Source organism: Pyrus communis, chromosome 2, assembly GCF_041283825.1.
Source record: "Pyrus communis isolate YQ-2024b chromosome 2, ASM4128382v1, whole genome shotgun sequence".
Taxonomy (NCBI): Eukaryota; Viridiplantae; Streptophyta; class Magnoliopsida; order Rosales; family Rosaceae; genus Pyrus; species Pyrus communis.
Genome location: NC_142566.1, coordinates 4,982,646 through 5,003,007, shown reverse-complemented (window position 1 = coordinate 5,003,007; position 20,362 = coordinate 4,982,646). Strand labels below are relative to the sequence as shown.

Genomic DNA, 20,362 nt, shown 5'->3' with positions numbered 1-20,362 from the left:
TACCTATTTTGGACACTTTTGGTTTGATTGAAGGATGATTGTCCACTGCTCGCGTGTAGGAAACCTAGTATGCTTTGAGGGTAATTTTATCCTTTTAACCCAAAAATCCACGTGTCGCCTTGTGATTATTTTTGGCTCCACAATCCCTGTTTAGGGTACGTAGGCAGTCTAATGAGACGTTAGATGCAGTCATATAATAAATGAGACTAAATAATTGAGACAATAGCCTTGTTTGGGGAATTGAGCAATGTGAGGGACATTGGTGGAAAATGTGAGATTTAACCTTATGATTTGGTGGTTAAATGTTGGTCATTAATCAATGTGTGAAGAATCAAGAAATTAAAGTAAGGAAACGTAAGTAATGATAGTTAATTAAACTAGTGTCTAGTTGGGCTTATCACCGATAACTATTCCCGAAAATAAATAGTTTGGAAGTGGGGCGTTATAGATTATGCATTTCACGCCATGTTGTATATATATATTTGGAAACACTATGTTATGGTTGAGTATTAGATTGCATCATGGCATATCCATATGTATATTATCTACACATAATTATTGTGAATGCTTTGAAGTGCAAAGGTGAACACAGGACACATAGGTAAGTTCAGGTGAGTTTATGGCATTAGTTGAAATGATGGAGTTATGGCATGACTACATTTATGTTTTAGGCAACTCCGACATTGTCGTATGAATTGCAATAATAGGCAACTCCGACCTTGTCGTACAGGTTGCCCATGAGTCGTACATGTTATATTAGATGCAGTTAGAGATCATAAACCTGCACCCCGATGTTAGTGCTCCCGCCCGTGGCCAGGGCACAATCCTTCACGTGATGTTCACCTCCCACACCTTACGCTCACCTTAGATCCAAGGTAGGTGGACAGTCCTGTCGTACAGACCATAATAGGTGGTTCCAACTCGTAGGTGACCTGCGATTATTCGTACAGTCTTCATGTGATCGTAGCACTTGAGCGCGTTTATTTACACTCAGTCCTGTCGTACATACCACTTTAGGTGGTTCCGACTCATGTGCAGGTATACTTATTGAGCTATTGGCTAGCATGTTATTGAGCTATTAGCTAGCATGTTAATGATCTATTGGCTAGCACATTATTGAGCTTTTGGCTAGCATGTTATTAAGCTATTGGCTAGCATGTTGATGAGCTATTGGCTAGCATGTTATTGAGCTATTGGCTAGCATGTTGATAAGCTATTGACTAGCATGTTGATAAGCTATTAGCTAGCATGTTGATGAGCAATTGGCTAGCATGTTATTGAGTTATTGGCTAGCATGTTGATGAGCTATTGACTAGCATGTTGATGAACTATTGGCTAGCATGTTATTGAGCTATTGGCTAGCATGTTGATGAGTTATTGGTTAGCATGTTCATGAGCTATTGATTCAGCCGTACATGTCACGTGAGGTGACTCCGGCTAGCATGTTGATGAGCTATTGGCTAGCATGTTGATGAGTTATTGGTTCAGCCGTACAAGCCACAATAGGTGGATCCGACTGACATACCATTTTATATTGATTTATTTCACCTGGGTTACTTATTCTTGTTGAGATATTTGACACAGCATAGCTGTGAGACTGTTATTTTGGTTATGGTTTTGAGTTATAGTCATGACTGTTATTTTCTAGGAAATTATAGAAGTGTTACAGCGAGGGGTTACTGCCTTTGGTAATTGAAATTGATTTGAAAAGTTTTGTTTCGCTCACTCACATTTTCTATTTTTGCACCCCTCCAGGTTCTAGCAGCAGAGTTCCGTATCGACGAGGATTCGTGGCACTTTTCAGTACAGATGTCTTCTTATGATGGTATAATCATTATCTTACCTTATTGTACTATACCTATGCTCTGTATCACGCGTGAAATGGATCCAGACCTGCTCATCGCGCATTCGTGTACTTAAGCACTTTTAGGTTTTAATTATTCATATTTTATACACTATCACACTTTATAGTTTCGTCACCTTCTAGGTGTTGGCCAGCACAGCTCGATTCGGGGTCCTAGTGGACATTCCGGGTCGGAATATGTCAGGAACCTAAAGGGTTCTTCGCGCGTTAAAATTTTGCTTCTGATTTGCAACCTAGAAATAAGGTATTTTCTTTATGGTTTATGGTTCAAGAATATAATGGATGCAACCTAAAAATGTTTCTTTTTTTATTTTTACTTGTTTTTTTCCTTATGTTCGCTTTTGGTTTATTCTTTATCAGTACTGATCTTTTAGGTTCTTATAATGCACTTTATATTAACTAAATTTATAAACATTTTGTAACTTTGTTGCAGTCTAATTAATCATGTGGGTCAGCATGACGAAGTTCGATTGAGACATACAAATGTTTTGCAATCTTAAGTCTAACTTGACACACTCCGACCTTAATATCTAGTGGACACCAAAATCGAGATGTGCTGACCATCATCCAAATAGGTGATGAAACCATGATGTGCATGAAAACATAACTAAATTATCAACCAATAAAATCTACTGAAAATTTTGGCAGAACATCTCTTAAAATAGGGATATGCCCAAATTAAAAACACTTGCACCTGATCACAATTATTCAAACACATCCCCGAAGGGCCACACTTAATGGGACTTCGACCATCTATTACATGTATGAGAATATGTTCAGAGCATAATTATCCAAAGACGTCTTATTAAAATATTGAGTAAATTCCATACAAGATAGAATACGTTAGAGCTATTGCAAAGTATCTCAACGTCGGATGTAATCACTGATACATTTACTAAATCTTGTATACATGGAAAGTTGATAAATACATGTAAACTGAGTGTATACTTACTATTGGCATGGATACAATATCATCCACCAGTCGTAACTAGTGAAAGCTGGATAATATAATCATGTCATTGCCGAGTAATCTTAAGGCAATGACAAGCTAAGAATGCAACTGAGTAATCATGTCATTACTGAGTAATCTCAAAGTATTGACAAGCTGAGAGTATAACCGTATAATCATGTCATTACCACGTAATCTCAAGATAATGACAAGCTAAGAGTATAACGACAGTACCTCTTATTATTAGTGCAATGCATGATCTGAATTCCATCTTACATATATATACAAGCCATAATCAAACCAATAAACATCCAACAAAAGCCACAATCCATTTAACATTAGACCACAAGATCAATTTTCGTATTTCCCAAACCTAGGTTCCAAAGTATTGTTTCGAATTATTAATACAAGAAACCACCACCACCTAAATCAAGTCCTATTCACTAGTGTAAGCAATTACTAAATGCATCACTTTTGACTCTAGTCTTATTTAGATACTCATTCACACCATCAGATCCAAGTACTATTTTGATTAACTTTAAATAGCATGGTTAAAATAAATGAAACATTTGAATGAAACACTTTTAGAATATAAGTGAAGATGATGTGTATAAATATAGATGCATCGGTATATAAAAGCTTTGGCAGTTGGTACGTATACACTTCCAGAGATTTAGTAAGTTCATTGGAATATACATACGCAGTTAATGTATTACGGTATAATTAATAAGAAAACAATTCCATCCCCTTCAGATTATATATATATATATATATATATATATATATATATATTAATTATATATATTTGTTCTTCAGACACATGCAAAAGTTCATGTAAAACCAATGAGAACTTAAATAGATATCCCATACATAGGACAATTACCATATCTGCTTTTTCAACATTTATATCGAAAAGCCAAATTGTTTCGAGGAAATTGTAGCAATGGTCTCTTAACTTTAACCTCATTGGAGAAATGGTCCCTCAACTAAAAATTCATAACCATTGGTCTCTTAACTCCACAAAACGTGTAGTTATGGTCCTTTTCATCAACACTGTCAGAACTTTTGTCAAAACAAGTAATGTTAGAAGAATCATTGCTACAATTAGGGTAAAGTTGGAAGACCATTGCTCTAATTGGGTTAAAGTTGAGGGATGATTTCTCCAAATTGCTTAAAGTTCAAGGACCACGTCTACAATTTTCTCATTTCCCATATTTACCCCTTGATTCAACTTCACATGCATTGCACATGCACTACAAAAAAATATGGGCATTGTGCACAAAAAATTAATTGTGCCCTTTGATGCTTAAGGACACCAACATACGTGCCCATAGACCAATAGTAATAATGCAACAACTAAAATATTATATGTGCCCTCAATGGGCGTGCCCTTTGATCATAAGGCACCATATGGCATTTTGTGCCCAAAGAGTTGAGCACAAATAGGGGTTTTTTGTGCCTTGTTTTGATAACCTTGTCAGATGACTTTCCCAATCCACGTTAGCACAATTTTAGTAATCGTGCCCTCTAAGTTAAATATTAAAAAAAAAAATTAAAAATTATAATAACTCAAAACTCAAAACTCAAACTAGCCCACAAATTGATACTGGGCCTGGGACTGTGGGGTGAGCTAGAAGGAAAGAGAGAATATAATTTTTAATTGCAATTTTAAAATTTATAGTTGGGGTTAATTGTTGACCCCAGCACAGTATTAATACTTAGAAGAAATAAACACGAGGGTAGCAAGTCCTATTGGACTGGCTTTGGGAGCGAGTCTAGCTATAGCAAATCTCTACTTTCATTTGTTATTGAGCACAAATACATCCTTCGAGTCGTTAGATCAAACAGCACGAAATTGCTTTTCGTGTGTTTGTAAATCAATAAAAAATTATGATGACTGATACTCACAAATAGTGCCATGAATTTTGTGCTCAAATTTTAATAGGCACAATTACACTTTGTTATGGACACAAATTAATGTGTCTTTTTGTTAGAGGGCACATTTGAGACGGTTTTGGGTTCAAAGCAATTCAAAAAGCACAAATACGTATTTGTGTTGAATGACAATGCAAAGGGAACAAGTCAATTGTGTTTTTAGCCTATTTTTCTTGTAGTGATGACTCATTTTGACAGAATTTTTAATAAAGTTGACGAAAATGACCATAGATACACGTTTTGAAGAGTTGAGAGACCAATGGTCGTGGATTTTAATTGAGGGATCATTGCTCCAATTAGGTTAAAATTAAGATATCATAGTTACAGTTTTCTCAAATGTTTCATATGTGAAAATAGGCATTTGTAAAGTTCGGAAAACATTGGCTTGTTCATGGCAGATAATCTAATATTGCATGAAAGTAATAAGAAATATAAATATATACTAACAACATGCTTGAGTCCTCTTATACAGGAGAAAACGTGACGAGTTCTACAAACTTAATGTTTGTATACATGTGGTAGCTATGGAAAGACTAAAGGAAGTATGAGAATCCTTACCCATTACCACCATGCTACAGGTTTGACATATCAATTCACGCTTTTGTCCGATGGATCAACCTCCGTCTCTTTCTCCTAATCCGGTTGCAGACAAGGAAGCATGAAAGATATTTCCTATTTTCTTGCTACGATGAGTGCTCCTTCTTAAAGCAGTTCCACCCTTAAGAACTTTGTGCTAGCACTCATCCCATTTATCCACTTCAGTGAACAGTAATGAACCAAAGCATCTCCACCCCTAAAAAATTACGATGGCACAAACGATCTCCACCCCTACAAAATGCGTTGGCACCCAACCCATTTAAAATATTATTAATTTTTTTATAAAATTGTTTTAATTTCAGATATGATTTTTAACCAATCTCGTCACGCTGCGTGTCATTATCTGAACGTACTATTTTAAGTTTACGTAATTTTATTTAATGTATTTTTTTAAAAAGTTTATTTGGTGAGGTAATGTAAATTTAATTGGTGTTTTTTATTTTTAAGTTTATTTGGTGAGTTTATGTAATCTTATTTAGTTAGTTTATTTGGTGAGTTTATGTAATCTTATTTGATGTGTTTAAATAAAGTACAAAAAATAAATTTGAAATTGCATAAAGTTCTAAAAATAAAGACGAAATTACATAAAGTACTAATAATAAATAAGAAATTACATCTATTAATAAAAATAAAGTACTAAAAATAAAGACGAAATTACATAAAAATTACATAAGAAATTAAATAAAGTACTACAAATAAATATGAAACTATACAAAATCTCCGGAGCTAGGATATGTGGTGCTAGGATCTTCGTTGTAGGAAGGATTTGTGTAGCTAGAACCCCCTCGACTTGTTTCCGCATCTCTTGCACGCCTCCTTCGCACGACCTCTTTTTTTCCGATGTCCAAAAATATTTTGAATTTGGAGATAGTCCTACTAGAGGCTTGTTCATAGTGTCACGATCAGCTTGAGCCACCCTTTCTTCTCTAAGCATCTCATTTTCTCGATTAAGTGCTTCTCTAATCATCTCGTTCTCTCGATTAACTTTTTCTCTTTCTCTCTTAGCCGCTGCATCACATCTCTCAGTAGCTGCTAATATTGTTGCCATAGCAGCATCTTTTTCCTTATCTATTGCCTTTTCCTGCGCCATCCTCAGTTCACCTTGGCGAGCAAGTTCCTCCATATATTTGGTGTAGTCATTTTTGGAAGAATTACATTTTTTCTTTGATGCCTTTTTACCTTGAGGCCTAAGGGATTGACGAGTCGGTTGGGTCTCTGGCACTTCTTCAGGCATCTCTTCCATCTCACAAAATGTGTCGGTTTCTTGTTCGGTCGTATCTGCTTCTGGACTCATATACCATGCATGACAACTTCTAGACTAGTTGCCACAATTTTGTATCTAGGGCAATCTTTGACAATTTGCCAACATTCCCATTTGTTGAATGATTTGTTATGGTTCTTTGCATTGTAGAATGCTTATGCTTGTAGTGTCTATATATGTGGGATAAGATAGTATTAAAAATGCAGGTGTAACACACATAAATAAATTAAAATATTGATGTGGGTGGAATGCATATAAATAAATAAAAATATTGTCACCTGATCTGCTAAACTTGTCCCACTACGCAGATTACTGGAAGCATGAGAGATGGCGTTTTTCCAACAAGTAAAGGATGCGTTGAGTTTTTTCCAACGACCTTGAAGACCTGAACTACTTCTGGCATCTTTTGCATGTACATCGCAAAACACTTTCATAATTTTACTCCACATTTCTCGCTTATCCATCTCATTACCCGTAATCGGGTCATGAATAGTGTGCACCCAACTTTCACACAACGTAACATCTTCAATGAGCTTCCACAAACTCATTTTTTTCCTCTCAAAGTGTAGAAAATATTGAAATGTTGAAAGTGTAAAAAACATTGAAATATGGTGTAAGGTGAAAGATGAGGGCAGGTATTTATAGAAGGAAATAAAAAAAATAAAAAATAATAAAAAAAAGTTTTTAAAAAATTTTCTGTATTTTTTAAAAAAAAAAATTTATAATTTTTAATAAATTTTAATGTATTAATTTATTTGGCCCGTTTGATTTGAAAAATATTTAAATCCAAGAGCCAAGGAGCTTCCACGTGGCCAACGGTCATAATTCTGACCGTTGAGCCTTTTTTTTATTTTTATTTTTAATTTTTTGAGGAAAAATTGTGGACCATTGATCTGTGATCGAAAGGTCCAGTTTAAAAGTAAAATTCAAATTTTTTTTACCGTTGGAAATCCAACGGTCTAGAGAAACTAGCTGTTGAAAATCCAACAACATAGAGAGGGCCACGTCGCCTACTTTCGGGTGAAGAGCAAGTGGGTTGACAACGGGCCTCGCCGCCTGCACCCTTGTCCCCTACTTGCGCCCACATGCGAGTGAGTTGCATGTGCCAGCCAAATAGGCCAGTCCCTAGGTTAGTCAAAAATGGGCTGGTCTCTTGACTGGCTTGGGTTGGGTGCCAGGCAGTTTTGTGGGTTGGAGTGGATTGACAGACCCCTAGTTTGGTTTTTTGACTGGGTGCTGGGCTATTTCACCTTGGATGGAACTGCTCTTATCTGATGGCTTCATAGGATGACATTTTCCTTGACTTCATAGAAATTTTTACTTCTTAGACTAAAAATAAAACCTTCTAGTTTTTTATCCGTGGAGTTCCATAAAATGCTACATACTTAAATTCTGCATATCCATTTTGAGTGTAAACCTTTTAGATGAAATATAGAATTAATGCAACTAAAAGAAATAAAAAGCACAAGAGTAAGTGGATAGTGGTGGAAAGGTGTTGTGCTCTTGCATGATAGCGTGGGTTTGAACCCATCGATAGTTGATCTAACATCTAACTTACTAACACTATCGCTTGTCTAAAAAACCAGAAGAGAAACTTGCAACAGTAAGCTCTCTAATTTTGTGGGCTTTAGGCATCCATACTTTGTGACGGCATAGTTTCGTGACACGGAACGGCAACCAAGGAAAAGGCGTATTCGGGGAAAAGAGAAAAGCAGAGGAAAACTCTTCTCCCTTTTCTCTTTCTCTTCTCCCTACATCCATAGTTGGTTCTTCCCAATTTTCAATTCGGCTTATCCGATCCCTCAACCTCTGAGGGTAATCCTCTTTCTGGTTTGTTCTTGCTTCGTTTTTCAACCATGTCCGTGTGTAAAGTTTTGGCGTTGTCTCCAACACCACCACATTCTCCTTGGTGTTTGCCAATTCCGACAGTGTTGTTTAGGAATTTTTTTGAGCTTCAACTCGGTGATTGGCCTCTTTCGCTTGGATGCCGATTACCCCTTATTTATGGCTGTGCGCAGGATGCATCAATGAAGAAGATGATCGGCGGTGGTTGGCGAAGTGGTTGGCTGGAAGCTCCTTGGATCGATGGTGGAGAATGTTGTGGATGTTTCTTAGATGTTTTTTCGTTCTTGGGCTTTTGGGCTCATTTTCTGTTTCTGTTTAGGCTCTTTTTGGTTGTTTCTAGGTGTTGTTGAGTCTTTGTATGTTTGTAAGTTTGTGCTTGGTTACAATAAAATATTCCCCTTTGACCTAAAAAAAAAAAAAAAAAATTCCTCGCCAATTCAATCATCCAATTAAAATTCTGTAGAAATGTAAAATTACAAAAATAACCTTGCATTTAAAGTCCCGTAAAAGCTTCATTTTGAGTCAAATTTTCATTATGTTTGTGCCACGCGTTGGTAATAACGATTATTACAAAAATATAATAATCAATGTCACGCGTGTACCAAAATATCAATGGAAGCCAACACATATATTACGGGCATTTTGATGATTTTACACTTTGAGGATTTGAAATATCTTATACGAGAAAATATGCCCGCACATTGCTGCGGGACTTGAATGCACCCGTCTTAACTGCATGAATAAAACACATTTAACCTGAATAAATTAAGACGCATGCACCATGCACTCGTCTCTCGAAGAGAAGCAAAGATACCAAAAACAGAGAGGCAATGTCACATTGTTTTGCATGATCTTGAAAATTAGGGATAAGGTATTCAAAGTGCTAACAAAGACATGCAAATGGTATTGAAATGCTAAAAAGAACATTTTGAATAATTATATGATGCCGCAATAAAAACACAATTGACTTTCAAACTACAGAAATAAATGATAAAAACCACATATTTGCACCCAATGCATTGTTTTTTTTTTTCTGTGCAGTATAAGAAAAAAACAGGATAACATTCCCCTGAAACCAAATTCATCCCCCAATTTCTTGCAACAAATTTCAGTAATTACGAACGCGACTAAATCTTAAATAAATAGAGCTGTTCAATTATATTAAACTACATATAGGGAGGGGGAAGAGAGAAAAGAGAGACCTGGATACCTCCATCGTGTACTGAAAGATGCCAAATTCTATCACCAAGGAGAACAAACTTTTTCAAATGCTTGGGCTTGGGTGGCATGTCTAAGCATCTGCGCCAACTCATATATACATACATACATATATACACACACACACACATACCCTAAAAGTAAGAGTGTAAAATCTATGCTAAAATAAACAACTAAGTATGAGCAGGACCTCGTAAAAAGTAGGTGATCATATGTGTTCTTCAACTTTCTATCGAACCTGCAATCAACGAAAGTGATCCACCACGAAAAACATGGTTAACCACCATGTACTGAAGCTATATATAATCATTGAAGAAAAATCTTTTACATCCAGCACAAAGCAAACTATAATCGAAATTTCAACAAACCAAAATAACATGCAAATAAATAAATAGGAAAAAAAAAAAAAAAAAAGAAGAATAAAAAAAAATAATCGAAATTTCTTTTATGTCCAGCAATGGAACCATTAGAGATTGTGTAGAAACAATGCAGTAAACACCACTAGATAATGGGGATAAACAGAATAGTAATACGCACATATCTATCAGGATAGTAAAACGAAAACAACTAAACATGTAAATTCAAAGGTCACTCGGAACATGCTAAAAGTAAAAACTAAATTGCAAGCGATTGGCATCTAGATTTACCTTTAAAATGGCCTGTGATATGTCATTAATAAAAGCCCTGAATTCTTGGTTCACTCCACTAAATTGGTAGGAGATTTTGCTTTATCCATCAGAACCTTAAAACAAAACCTGTAATAGTATGATAAGCGATAAAGATCTGGTAAGTTTATTAGACATTGTTTCAAATACAAATTGAGACTCGTGGGAAAAAAAAAAGAGAAAGAATCAAATATCATATTATATTCTGACAATACTCTAAGATGGTATGAAGCCACCTCATCTAATTTTATGACAAATGGGTGAGACTCGTTAAAGAAAGTCAATAATGGGTAAAATGTTTAAATCTATCTGATGAAAGAAGTGATAACGTTGTAGTTATTTTATCAGGAGGCGTTAAAACCATGAATCAAGAGGATAATAGACCAGGGATTTCAAATATTTCAATTATAAGAAAACTTGTTTGCAATACTGAGAAAAAGCTTATTATTGTTGATAAAAATGCACACGACACCAATGGATCATGCCATAAAAATTACACAACGAAAAATCCAGAGACCAAAATCTCCGCCAGCAGAATTTATTCACATCAAAGGACGCACAATCTTGGTTTACAAAACCAATCAAATTTAAATTGTAACACCATACAATCAAATGTTAATCAAACACACAATCTCAAAAAGCCAAAACCATGTTAAGCAAAAGAAACAGAAGGAAAAGAGTGAAGATGTAAGCATTGATAAGAATATGAAAAGTGGCAGCACTGATATCATGCACACAGATAGGACAACGAAATATCGGAACCAGCAGCAACAAATAGAACCAAGAAGGAAAAGGATTGATAAAATAAATAAATAAGAAATAGGACAGAGGCACAAACCAACGACATGAGCTCAGTTTTTTCACCATGAATTTTGCATGGCCTGAAATCAAGAAAAGGACGGGTTTACCGGGATTTTGAAGTGGACGCCCGCAGGCCGAATGACAGCGATCATCCCTCTTTTGATGGTCCAGAACCGACGCGGGACACTCAAAAGAAATCCAAAAAGGTAGCATTATCTAGAGAGAACATGCGAAGCCGTTAACAACAACGAAGTAAATATATAGTTCCATAGATGCAAACAAAATAACACTATGGCATGATATTTGATTAAGATCCGTCTCTACCAGTTTGATGGCAAAAACACACACTTCTCCCATGCGGGAATGAACCTAACCATGCGGGAACGAACCTAACCACACTGCATGCACTCACATACACTGCATGCACATACACTCCCACACACCGAAGAATGAACGCATCATATTCAGTTAGCACCATTCAACTTTAAAAGCAGTGAGACCTTCCAAAGGCACAGCCTAACTGGCCTCGGTTCAAATAACCAAATTGAGAACAACAGTTCAATTTTAGAAAAGTTGTACAGAGGGGAAAAAAAAAGAAGAGAGAGAGAGAGACAAAACAATCCTATAACCACAACTGAAAACAAAATCAAAATGAACATAATAAAATATCAGCAGAGCATGAACACTAACTAACATCCTTTGGAAACATGTGCCGGTTACGTATAATATATATGCGCATAAATTAAGAAAATGACTTGAGTGCCCTAGCAGTGGTCTTCACGCTGAACCAAATCACTGTTAGGTTAATTGTATTGATTCACGCATCTTCTTTTAGGTGCTAAATCTCTACTAAATTGCCCTACGAAAATGACATAAAACTAATTAAATTCCCAATAATATCTGAGAAATACAACTTTTAAAAGTGAGAATATATGCAGCACCAGGATGTTGCAGAACTCACTGCCCCAATTTAAGATTTGGTTTTTGTCCAATGTATGTATATGCTTAGATACATCTGAGAATTTGCTTTGCAACAGTTGCTACTCTCATCATCTTTTGAGAGAGATAGATACAAGGGTAAAGATTACAATGGGGAATAGTTAAGAATCCCTCTAAAATACTAAAGAAAAACACACCTAGAAAAGAGTAAACAACTGTTTTGTTTCCATAGCAGTTTCTCAGAGCATTTATGCTGTCAGAAAGATAGTGCTCCACTCCAGAAGGATGGACAAATGTACCAGATGGAGACTGACCCAAAGAAAACATAATTAAAAGTTAGCATACAATTAAGGTGATGCAAAAGGGCAACACATGATGTGAAATTATTATACCAAAATATCCATGGTCTGTTAATCTAATCACCCATTAAAATAAAACAAAATTAAGCACAACAATATCAAAATTAAAAGGATGGAATAATATGAAACCTTGTGCATCGAACGTTTGTAAGAATGAATCACACAACAATCAAGGGTAGACAAATCACAAAAGTGACAATTAAAGGGCACCTAACGGACACCCCCATCTCTCTCTCTGAAATCGCAGAAATCCCTCAGGTTTGAGGAAGCAAATGGAAAACGAAATGCTTTTCCATCCCCTACCCATACCCATACCTCCCTTACCCGTTCCCTTTACCCTCGCAGAAAATCCTCCCATCACTCTCTCACCCTTGTCCCATCTCTCAATCTGCAAATTGCAGAAAAGAAACCCTAAAAAAATCCCTAAAATCCCTCGCCTAAATCCTCCCACATTTCTCTTGGACACCCCCTCTCTCTCTCTGCAAAACCTAAACCAGATCTCCTAAATCCTATCTCAGACACCCCACATGCAGCAAAGAAGCCAAGATATTAAATCAATCTCTACATAATACTTTGGAACAATGAAGCAAAATGGTACTTACTTGTTCCTTGTCCAAAACTGTTGGTGCCGCCACACATTGTTATCAATTGTGGGTTTATCAAATCCTTCATGGCTTAGACTGCATGAAGAATTAGAAACTAAAAGATGAATATATGCTGTAAATCATCATATAAATGTAACTGCATTTAAAAAAAAAAAAAAAAAAAAAAAAAGAAAAAAAAAAAAAGAGGGAATGAAAAAATTGAATTCTATTTCATCAGTACGTAACTGAATGAAAAGTTACATTGAATGCAAACTCAATCAATTTCCCCAAAGTCATTGTTAACTGAAAATCAATACCAAACCCATAATTACCACCATTGAATTTGGCAAAACCCAAAAACAAAATACAAAAATTTACTCAAATAGTCACAGAAAAACATGAAATTTGAGCACCCATTTGGTCAAGTTAAAGGATAAATGCACTCACAACATCATAGTACTCTTTGGGAAGATCTTCTTATACTGGTTCTTCCTTTTTCTTGCTCTTCCTCAGAACTGCCATAAAAAAACCCAGACAAGCACACAAATTTAGAAAAGAAAAAGTCCAAAACTACCATAAAAAATCCAGAAAGCATACAAATTTATCAGAAAGAAAAGTTCAAATTACAAAAACCAACTGATGTGAGTGAGTAGTAGAGGTTGTGTTAGGCACCTAAAACATGTTTTGGTTTCAATTGAGGGCCAGAGCCTTGCATGCGAGGAAGATGACGATAGGATTCCAGAGACAGAGGAAGGAGGAGTAAGACGACGGAGGCAAGAGAAGGGAGCCGGCAGCAAGAGGAGGATAGGACAGAGGCGAGACCGTCTGTGGTGCGACACACAGTGGGTTTCACAGCTATTAATTAAAATACGCAACATGAAAGCCTGTTTGATCACTGTGCCAGGGTTTCTGCTTGTCTGCAAAATTGGCAAAATTGGCACACAGGTTCACAACTCCTCGTCTTCCCTTTATCAATGGCTCCTTTAAATATCCAAATGATCAAGGTCGATCGTGCTCGCAGAATACTTGATGAGCTCCTTTTGGTAATCCACCTAAAACAAATAAGCACAATATCTATGTAAACTGGCATTTCACTCAATTATACATTAGTTATGGCATATTTGGAACTAAATGACTTCAACCTTAATATCCTATAAGCAGTATGTTTCTATATTTTAAATCCTGTTATGATAACAGGTAAATATAGATGATACAAAAGTAATTTAGTTCCATCATGCATAAAGGTGCAAACTCCAACCTGAGCTTCACATATTTCTTTTAATTTTAATGAGTAAAACTTTATTCATGTTATCATCAACATCTCACAGAGCGAAGCAATATTTTGGAAATGCATATCCGATTAACAGCCCTTTCATTCGAGTAATTAAATAAATCCATAACACGGATTAGAAAAACAGGCAAATATCCGAAAAACCTGTCATTTACTTGCAAAACTCCTGCCTAACCCCACAGTCTTTGCAATTAAATATAAACTAACACTTCCTCAGTGTGCTCTCTTTGTATAAAAATATACACTATCATTTAAAACCTGAAATGTAGAATTTGATGCCAAGAACAAATCCTCAGCATCCACGCTATACAATATAGTAACTAATGAACTTACTATTGTGTTGGAAAACACAAACTCTAGCTCCAGATTCTCTTGCGCCATTGACAATGGAGTTGTGGTTCAAAGAATCACTAACAATCAAGCCTCCCTGTAAAGTCAAATGGCACATATTCAGATAAGGAATGTAAACACAAAATTAGAAGTCATACATTTGAGAAAAGATGCAAACCTTTGCCGTCAGAACAGGAAGGATAGCAGAGTTTGTGACATAACCCATTCCGAAAACTATAGCAGCAGGTTTCCCAACAAAATTTGCAACACATTCTTCCAGCTCATTATGCAAATCCATGGTGCCTCGTGATAGAAGCATATCATGGTAAATTCATTTAGAAAAATAGTTCAAACAATTTTTCCTTGCGAAGTAGTGTTAGTATACCAACCGCCATTAACTCGGCTACTACAGGTACTGGGAGAATATTTTTTCAACGTCTCAATAGCTCGAGGTGTGCAGTACTCATCAGATGCAGCAAAGCCAAGGTAATTGTAAGATCCCAAGTTAAGGCGTCTACTGGTTTTTTTGGTTAGCCTGCATCAGCCGAGTTACACAATGAGAATATAAATAAAGAAAACATAACAAAAGGCGTGAAACATACATGAAATTGCGAAATCGGAGGAAATTTGTAATCATTACTTGAGTGTTTTGTTGTAGTCATTGGAGTAGCGTTCAACAACATTAAACCAAGCATCAGGAGCACTTGCAATAGGCCTATTGAAATAGTCCTGACCAGTCAGAACTTCAAAAGATTAACCAGAGTTATCAATAATTATGTTTATGGGACTCCATGGAATTCAAGCTTAATTGCAGGGCCAGCTGCATCCATTTCATACAGCTCAAGAAATATAACACAATCAAATCAATAACAAAATACCTGAATTCGAAGAAAAAGCCGACAAATATAGAAATCTTCAAGTCCTAAACAGATTGGAGCATAACCCTGATTCTTGCAACAAAGCAATGCTTTTTTTTTACATAAAATTACAGGAAAAACTAAACAATAGAAACAAATTATGTACAATGATTATGGAACCTGCAAATTGCCAGCACTCCATCAGTTGATCATTTTGCGGAAGAAATCTCTAACTTGGCCGAAAACGAAGAGCAATCCATAGCTGAAGTACTTGGTTAACGTGGTTAAATAAGGGATCGCAATCATTTTTGCGGTGGGACGATTGTATGATCCGAAAGCTGGAGGATTTGGGAGTTATTTCCTGCAATGAAAATAACAATTGTAACAAAAATCAGATATATGGATCGAAGTTAAGATTCTCGCATTTTCTCTGTGTCACAATCATGCAGAGCTTTTACCTCAATCGAATCAAATCCAACACCAACCCATCACAGCTCGATGATCACTCAGAACATTGAACGCAAAAATCAACAAAATTTTACCATTTTAAATTATAATTTGTTTCATATTCTTTAAGCCACTAAAAAAGCAAAAAATTTAAATTAAATTAAAAGTGAACCTGGTGGTCGTGGGTGTTGCCGCCGATGAGGAGGTCGAAGAGATTGATTTTAGCTTTTTCGTTGAAAAGCTGGCTTTCTTCTTTTCCTTGCAAATCGGATTCTATTATGTGTAGGTCTTCTTCTTTTTGTTCCTTCAAAACTTTGTTCAGCATTCGCCTGAGGAGAGGGGAAATGGTTCAGAGCGAGGTGTCTTCATTGCTGCGACCCTGTCCATTGAACTTGCTGCAGTTGCTTTCAAGCTTCTCTCCTCTCTGCAAGTCACATGCCTTCCCCTCACCAAACCCCTCTCTCTCTCCCTCCCCCTCCTTCCTTCCCTCTCTCCTCCTCTCTGCAAGCAGCATGCCTTCCCACCAAATCCCACACTGAGCCATCGATCCCACCGAATCCAACCCTAATCGACAACAATGCCCACCCAACTTTTACCCCCAACCGTGTGATGTTAACCCTAGACCGGCATTCCCGTCATTCGAACCGATGGCATCTTCGTAAAAAGCTAAAAGTATCCGAGTGGCAATTGTAAATAAACTGAAATGTGGTCCAAAACACTGTTCCGATGGCATCTTCGTAAAAAGCTAAAAGTATCCGAGTGGCAATTGTAAATAAACTGAAATGTGGTCCAAAACACTGTTCATATGAATAGTGCAATTTCCCCTCCTATTTTAGACTAAAGTAACTAGAAAATGTGTCTGCACGTTGTTGCGGGACTTGAATGCATCACATTGAACTTCATAAATAAGATACATTTTACCTGAATAATTCAATACAATCATGAATGAAGTGAGGGATAGATGAGCAAATGGGTTGGTAAGATATGTAGCTTTGTTTTTATATACATTAATTTGAGCTGGTTTTGAAAGACATTGTACGATGAACAGGATAAAACATAACGTTTTGGTTTCCTAATAAACAGAAGTAACATGTAGTTAACACAAATCTTGCCCCTGTAGTCAAGGTGGGAAAATATATATCTTGTAGGTTAGGCACATGTTTGAACAGTTGACAAAAAACATAAAAACTGTTTTAGCATTTTTCAACAACAAACGTGCAAAGCAAATAACATGCAGGACGTTTGTTTCCGTAAGAAACATATGTAACATGCAGCCGATACATATTTTGGCCTTACAGTTAAGACAGCAAAATATATGGCTTGTAGGTAAGTTATCTGTTTCGGTAGTGAACCAAAAAAGAAAAAAAGTGTTTCGTTCTTGTTCAAACAGCTGAGTCTTGAAGCAAAAATGTTGAAAGCTAAAAACATGTAGAACGCCCTGCAACAATCGGAGATTGCGGCCTTCACTTTTTGTGACAGAGGACATCTTCCGCACTATAGCAAAGAATATAAATTATAGTTTAATAATTGCTAGTATGATGTTTGTTATGTAGGTGTATGCGTGAAAAACAAATAGTAATTTACCTTTCTTTGGTTTTTTTGGTTTGAGATTTTGTTCTGAGTGTGGCTATTGGGACTTTGTCTGCTGGTTCAATTTTGGGGACAACCAGATTGTGAAATTCTCTAGCAATTTTGGCAGAATTGGTTGTCTCATGTTTGGTCGTTGCGAGGTTTTTTGCTGTGAATCAAGGCATAAATTTAAAAGGTTATAGAGAAATGTAAGAGTGACTAAATAGTGGTGTGAAGGTTTTTAATGAGTAGCAATACATTTTTGTATACCCAAGAGACACATAGTTTGTAAGATTTACAGATGAGATCATTAAGAAAGAGGAAAACTTTACCTGTCGAATTAGTTTGCTTGATCAGGAAACAATGCTCTCTTTGAAGTATTTGTGGGTGTAGCTGATTAGGGTTGATATAGTTGCTGAGAAGGTGTCAATGGGCTAGGGGTTGCTTCAGTCATAATTTGTTTTCCTGCGGTGGTAGCAGGTGTTTGTGGTGTGACTAAGGCAATTGTTGGGCTTGAGAGCAGTTGGTTTTGGAGTAGTCCATGAACGATGAAGTCAGTTTTCCCAAAGTCAGTGTTTCGATTTCCAAAAGAGAGCTGGAAATGTTTTGTCTAGCCGATCAAATTATTCAAAACTGACGGAACTACGAAAGGATCGTGAAAGAAAGAACTATCGGACCTCTGGAGAATTAGAGGTTACGAATATAATGAAGAATGAGAAACAAAGCTTAGAACAAACGTATAATATAAGCTGAAATAACCAAACAGTCATTTTAAAAATGATAAAATCGCATTGTCTGAAATGGAAAGCATGGGGAAACAATGTATTGAAGTTCAGGACATACCAAAGGCTTGATTGAAACGTAATGGCTCAGGACCCCTCGATTAAAGGCAGTAGCAAGAGCAGATTATGATTCTAAGATGCGAGCGCGATCTAAACTGCAAAAAAGCAGTAAGACTGAGATTAAGAATTTGAAGTGCAAACAAACAGTTACAATAAAATTAACTTAATTTGTGATTGTATAACGGACTCAATCTGTGAAAGTTCACCAAATAAAGGGCAAGTTTCAGAACATTAAACATACAAATTGAAACACCCTCATCTCTCTGCAAATCTTACAAACAAAATCCCAAACGTAATCCTTGAAATCCAAACAGACCTAATTCAGAAACCGTTTCTCTCAGACACCCCATACCATAGAAAATGCACCCTATACCCCAAACATAATGCTCAGTGGCCAGATAGCAATCTATGAAGGTTGATCAAGATGTCACTAATTAGTTTTTCCGAACAGATGGTTAACCATTTTGCCAATTTTTTTTTTGCAGAAAGTGGACCATGTTTAACTTTAAACGACGATCTCTATTTTGCCTAGACAGATTGCATCACCAATGGCTTGCCACATATTCACAAAAATGAGCAGTGCCGATTGACAGATGGACAGACCTGAATGGTACCAACCGAAGCACAACAATCCTCCAAGGGAAAACAAACAACGAAATGACTTCAAGAAAAATCTGTATCATTTATTCAGTGAAGCACCCTAAGTTGGAAAAGAGTAAAATTTAAATTGAAAAACAATAATCTAATAGAGACAAATTTATAACAGAAAACCAGTAGAATCTTTACAGAAACCAACAAAAATGGCTGCAAGTTAAAATTCTTAAAATTTGATATTTGGCTTTAAATTTCCCTAATGTTTATAATAATTAGTGAAAACAAAATTGGACACATCAGTTAAGAATACACCAAAGTTAATACACTGTTGTACCACGTTGCAATCATTAGTGCATGATAGAGACACACATCTGAGATGGGAAAAAAGCCCCAAAAAAAAAAATGAAAATACAACCAAAATTAATATATAAAAGCAAATGAGTGCTGCTTCACCAATCTGAAATGAAATGAAAGGCTTTACTGAAATGAAAGCCTACCAGGTGCAAATAAAAATAAACTATATAGTTTGGCCTTGTACATGATTAGATCTTTGGTCTCCAGGAATTATGCTAAAAGGCAGACTAATCAAATGATTACGCTTAGAACTATAATGTTGTTTGAATTTTTAAAAACTGTTAACTGATTGAAAAACCACACCATTTAAAGAACCCATGGAGATCAGAATAAGTATGAAATACTACATGGGTAAATGAACAGCCATTAATATATTTTTTTTTCTCATCATGGCAACAACAATCAGAAAAAGAAAAGGAGAAAATCTATGAGATAAATTTAAAGTCTATTTGAAAAGTTCAATATATTTATTTGTCAAACTCAGTGATCAAACTTCATACTCATGCTTTCCAAAAAGAAAAGAAAACGAAAAACTGAAATCATTGACAATTCCAAGCAATATAGCAGCTATTATTAAGATCCAAAACGAATTGTGGAAAGTATGGGGACCAAACACTATTAGAAGTTGGAAAGATATGCTGATGCAGCAATTTGACAACACAGTTTGGGAAACTTTTGGTAGGAAATATGCTCGCAAGGAAAACCGACAATGGGTGAGTATGATTCTCAAAGCTGATTTATGTTTAAATTACTAAATTACCATAATCGTTGTTGGTTTGTTTTCACCGATGGTCTACTTTGTATTCAAGTTCTTGTAAAGAAAATTGGTCTTTTAACATGCTCTTTTCTAAATTTTAAAAAGGATCGTAATTTGGTTAATAAATTCAATTTCCAAATTGAAATTGCAAATAAAGTAGATCCGTTAGATGCTCACGTCTTTCTTGGTACAGATACTCATATTGTGCTTAATTAGCATCACACATCATGATATTAAAGTTCTAATCATGTTAAACCTATGCCATGTAGCATATGCATTCAACTCAATACCCTAAAATTACAGC

The 20,362-nt window shown here is 36.0% G+C and overlaps 1 protein-coding gene across 1 annotated transcript; it reads right to left on the bottom strand.

The window, feature by feature from the left end:
• Nucleotides 1-9,585: 9,585 nt before the first annotated feature.
• Nucleotides 9,586-16,267, bottom strand: LOC137749477 (long chain base biosynthesis protein 2a-like). Its single transcript, XM_088677200.1, has 13 exons — nt 16,115-16,267; nt 15,767-15,856; nt 15,628-15,635; nt 15,517-15,551; nt 15,279-15,381; nt 15,028-15,173; nt 14,817-14,941; nt 14,642-14,735; nt 13,690-14,069; nt 13,465-13,532; nt 13,036-13,113; nt 10,317-12,383; nt 9,586-9,907 (listed from the first exon to the last, which is right to left on the bottom strand). The coding sequence occupies exons 1-9, from the start codon at nt 16,265-16,267 to the stop codon at nt 14,017-14,019; spliced, it is 807 nt and encodes a 268-aa protein (XP_088533326.1). The 3' UTR covers nt 9,586-9,907; nt 10,317-12,383; nt 13,036-13,113; nt 13,465-13,532; nt 13,690-14,016.
• Between the last annotated feature and the right edge of the window lie 4,095 nt (nt 16,268-20,362).

Bases quoted from the DNA above. Each gene is read 5' to 3' on its own strand.
- LOC137749477 (XM_088677200.1), bottom strand. From the start codon at position 16,267: ATGCTGAACAAAGTTTTGAAGGAACAAAAAGAAGAAGACCTACACATA. The intron at 15,857-16,114 runs GTTCACTTTTAA...TTTTCATTGCAG, and splicing joins GCAACACCCACGACCACCAG to GAAATAACTCCCAAATCCTC. The intron at 14,942-15,027 runs GTTGGTATACTA...TTCTATCACGAG, and splicing joins TAGTAGCCGAGTTAATGGCG to GCACCATGGATTTGCATAAT.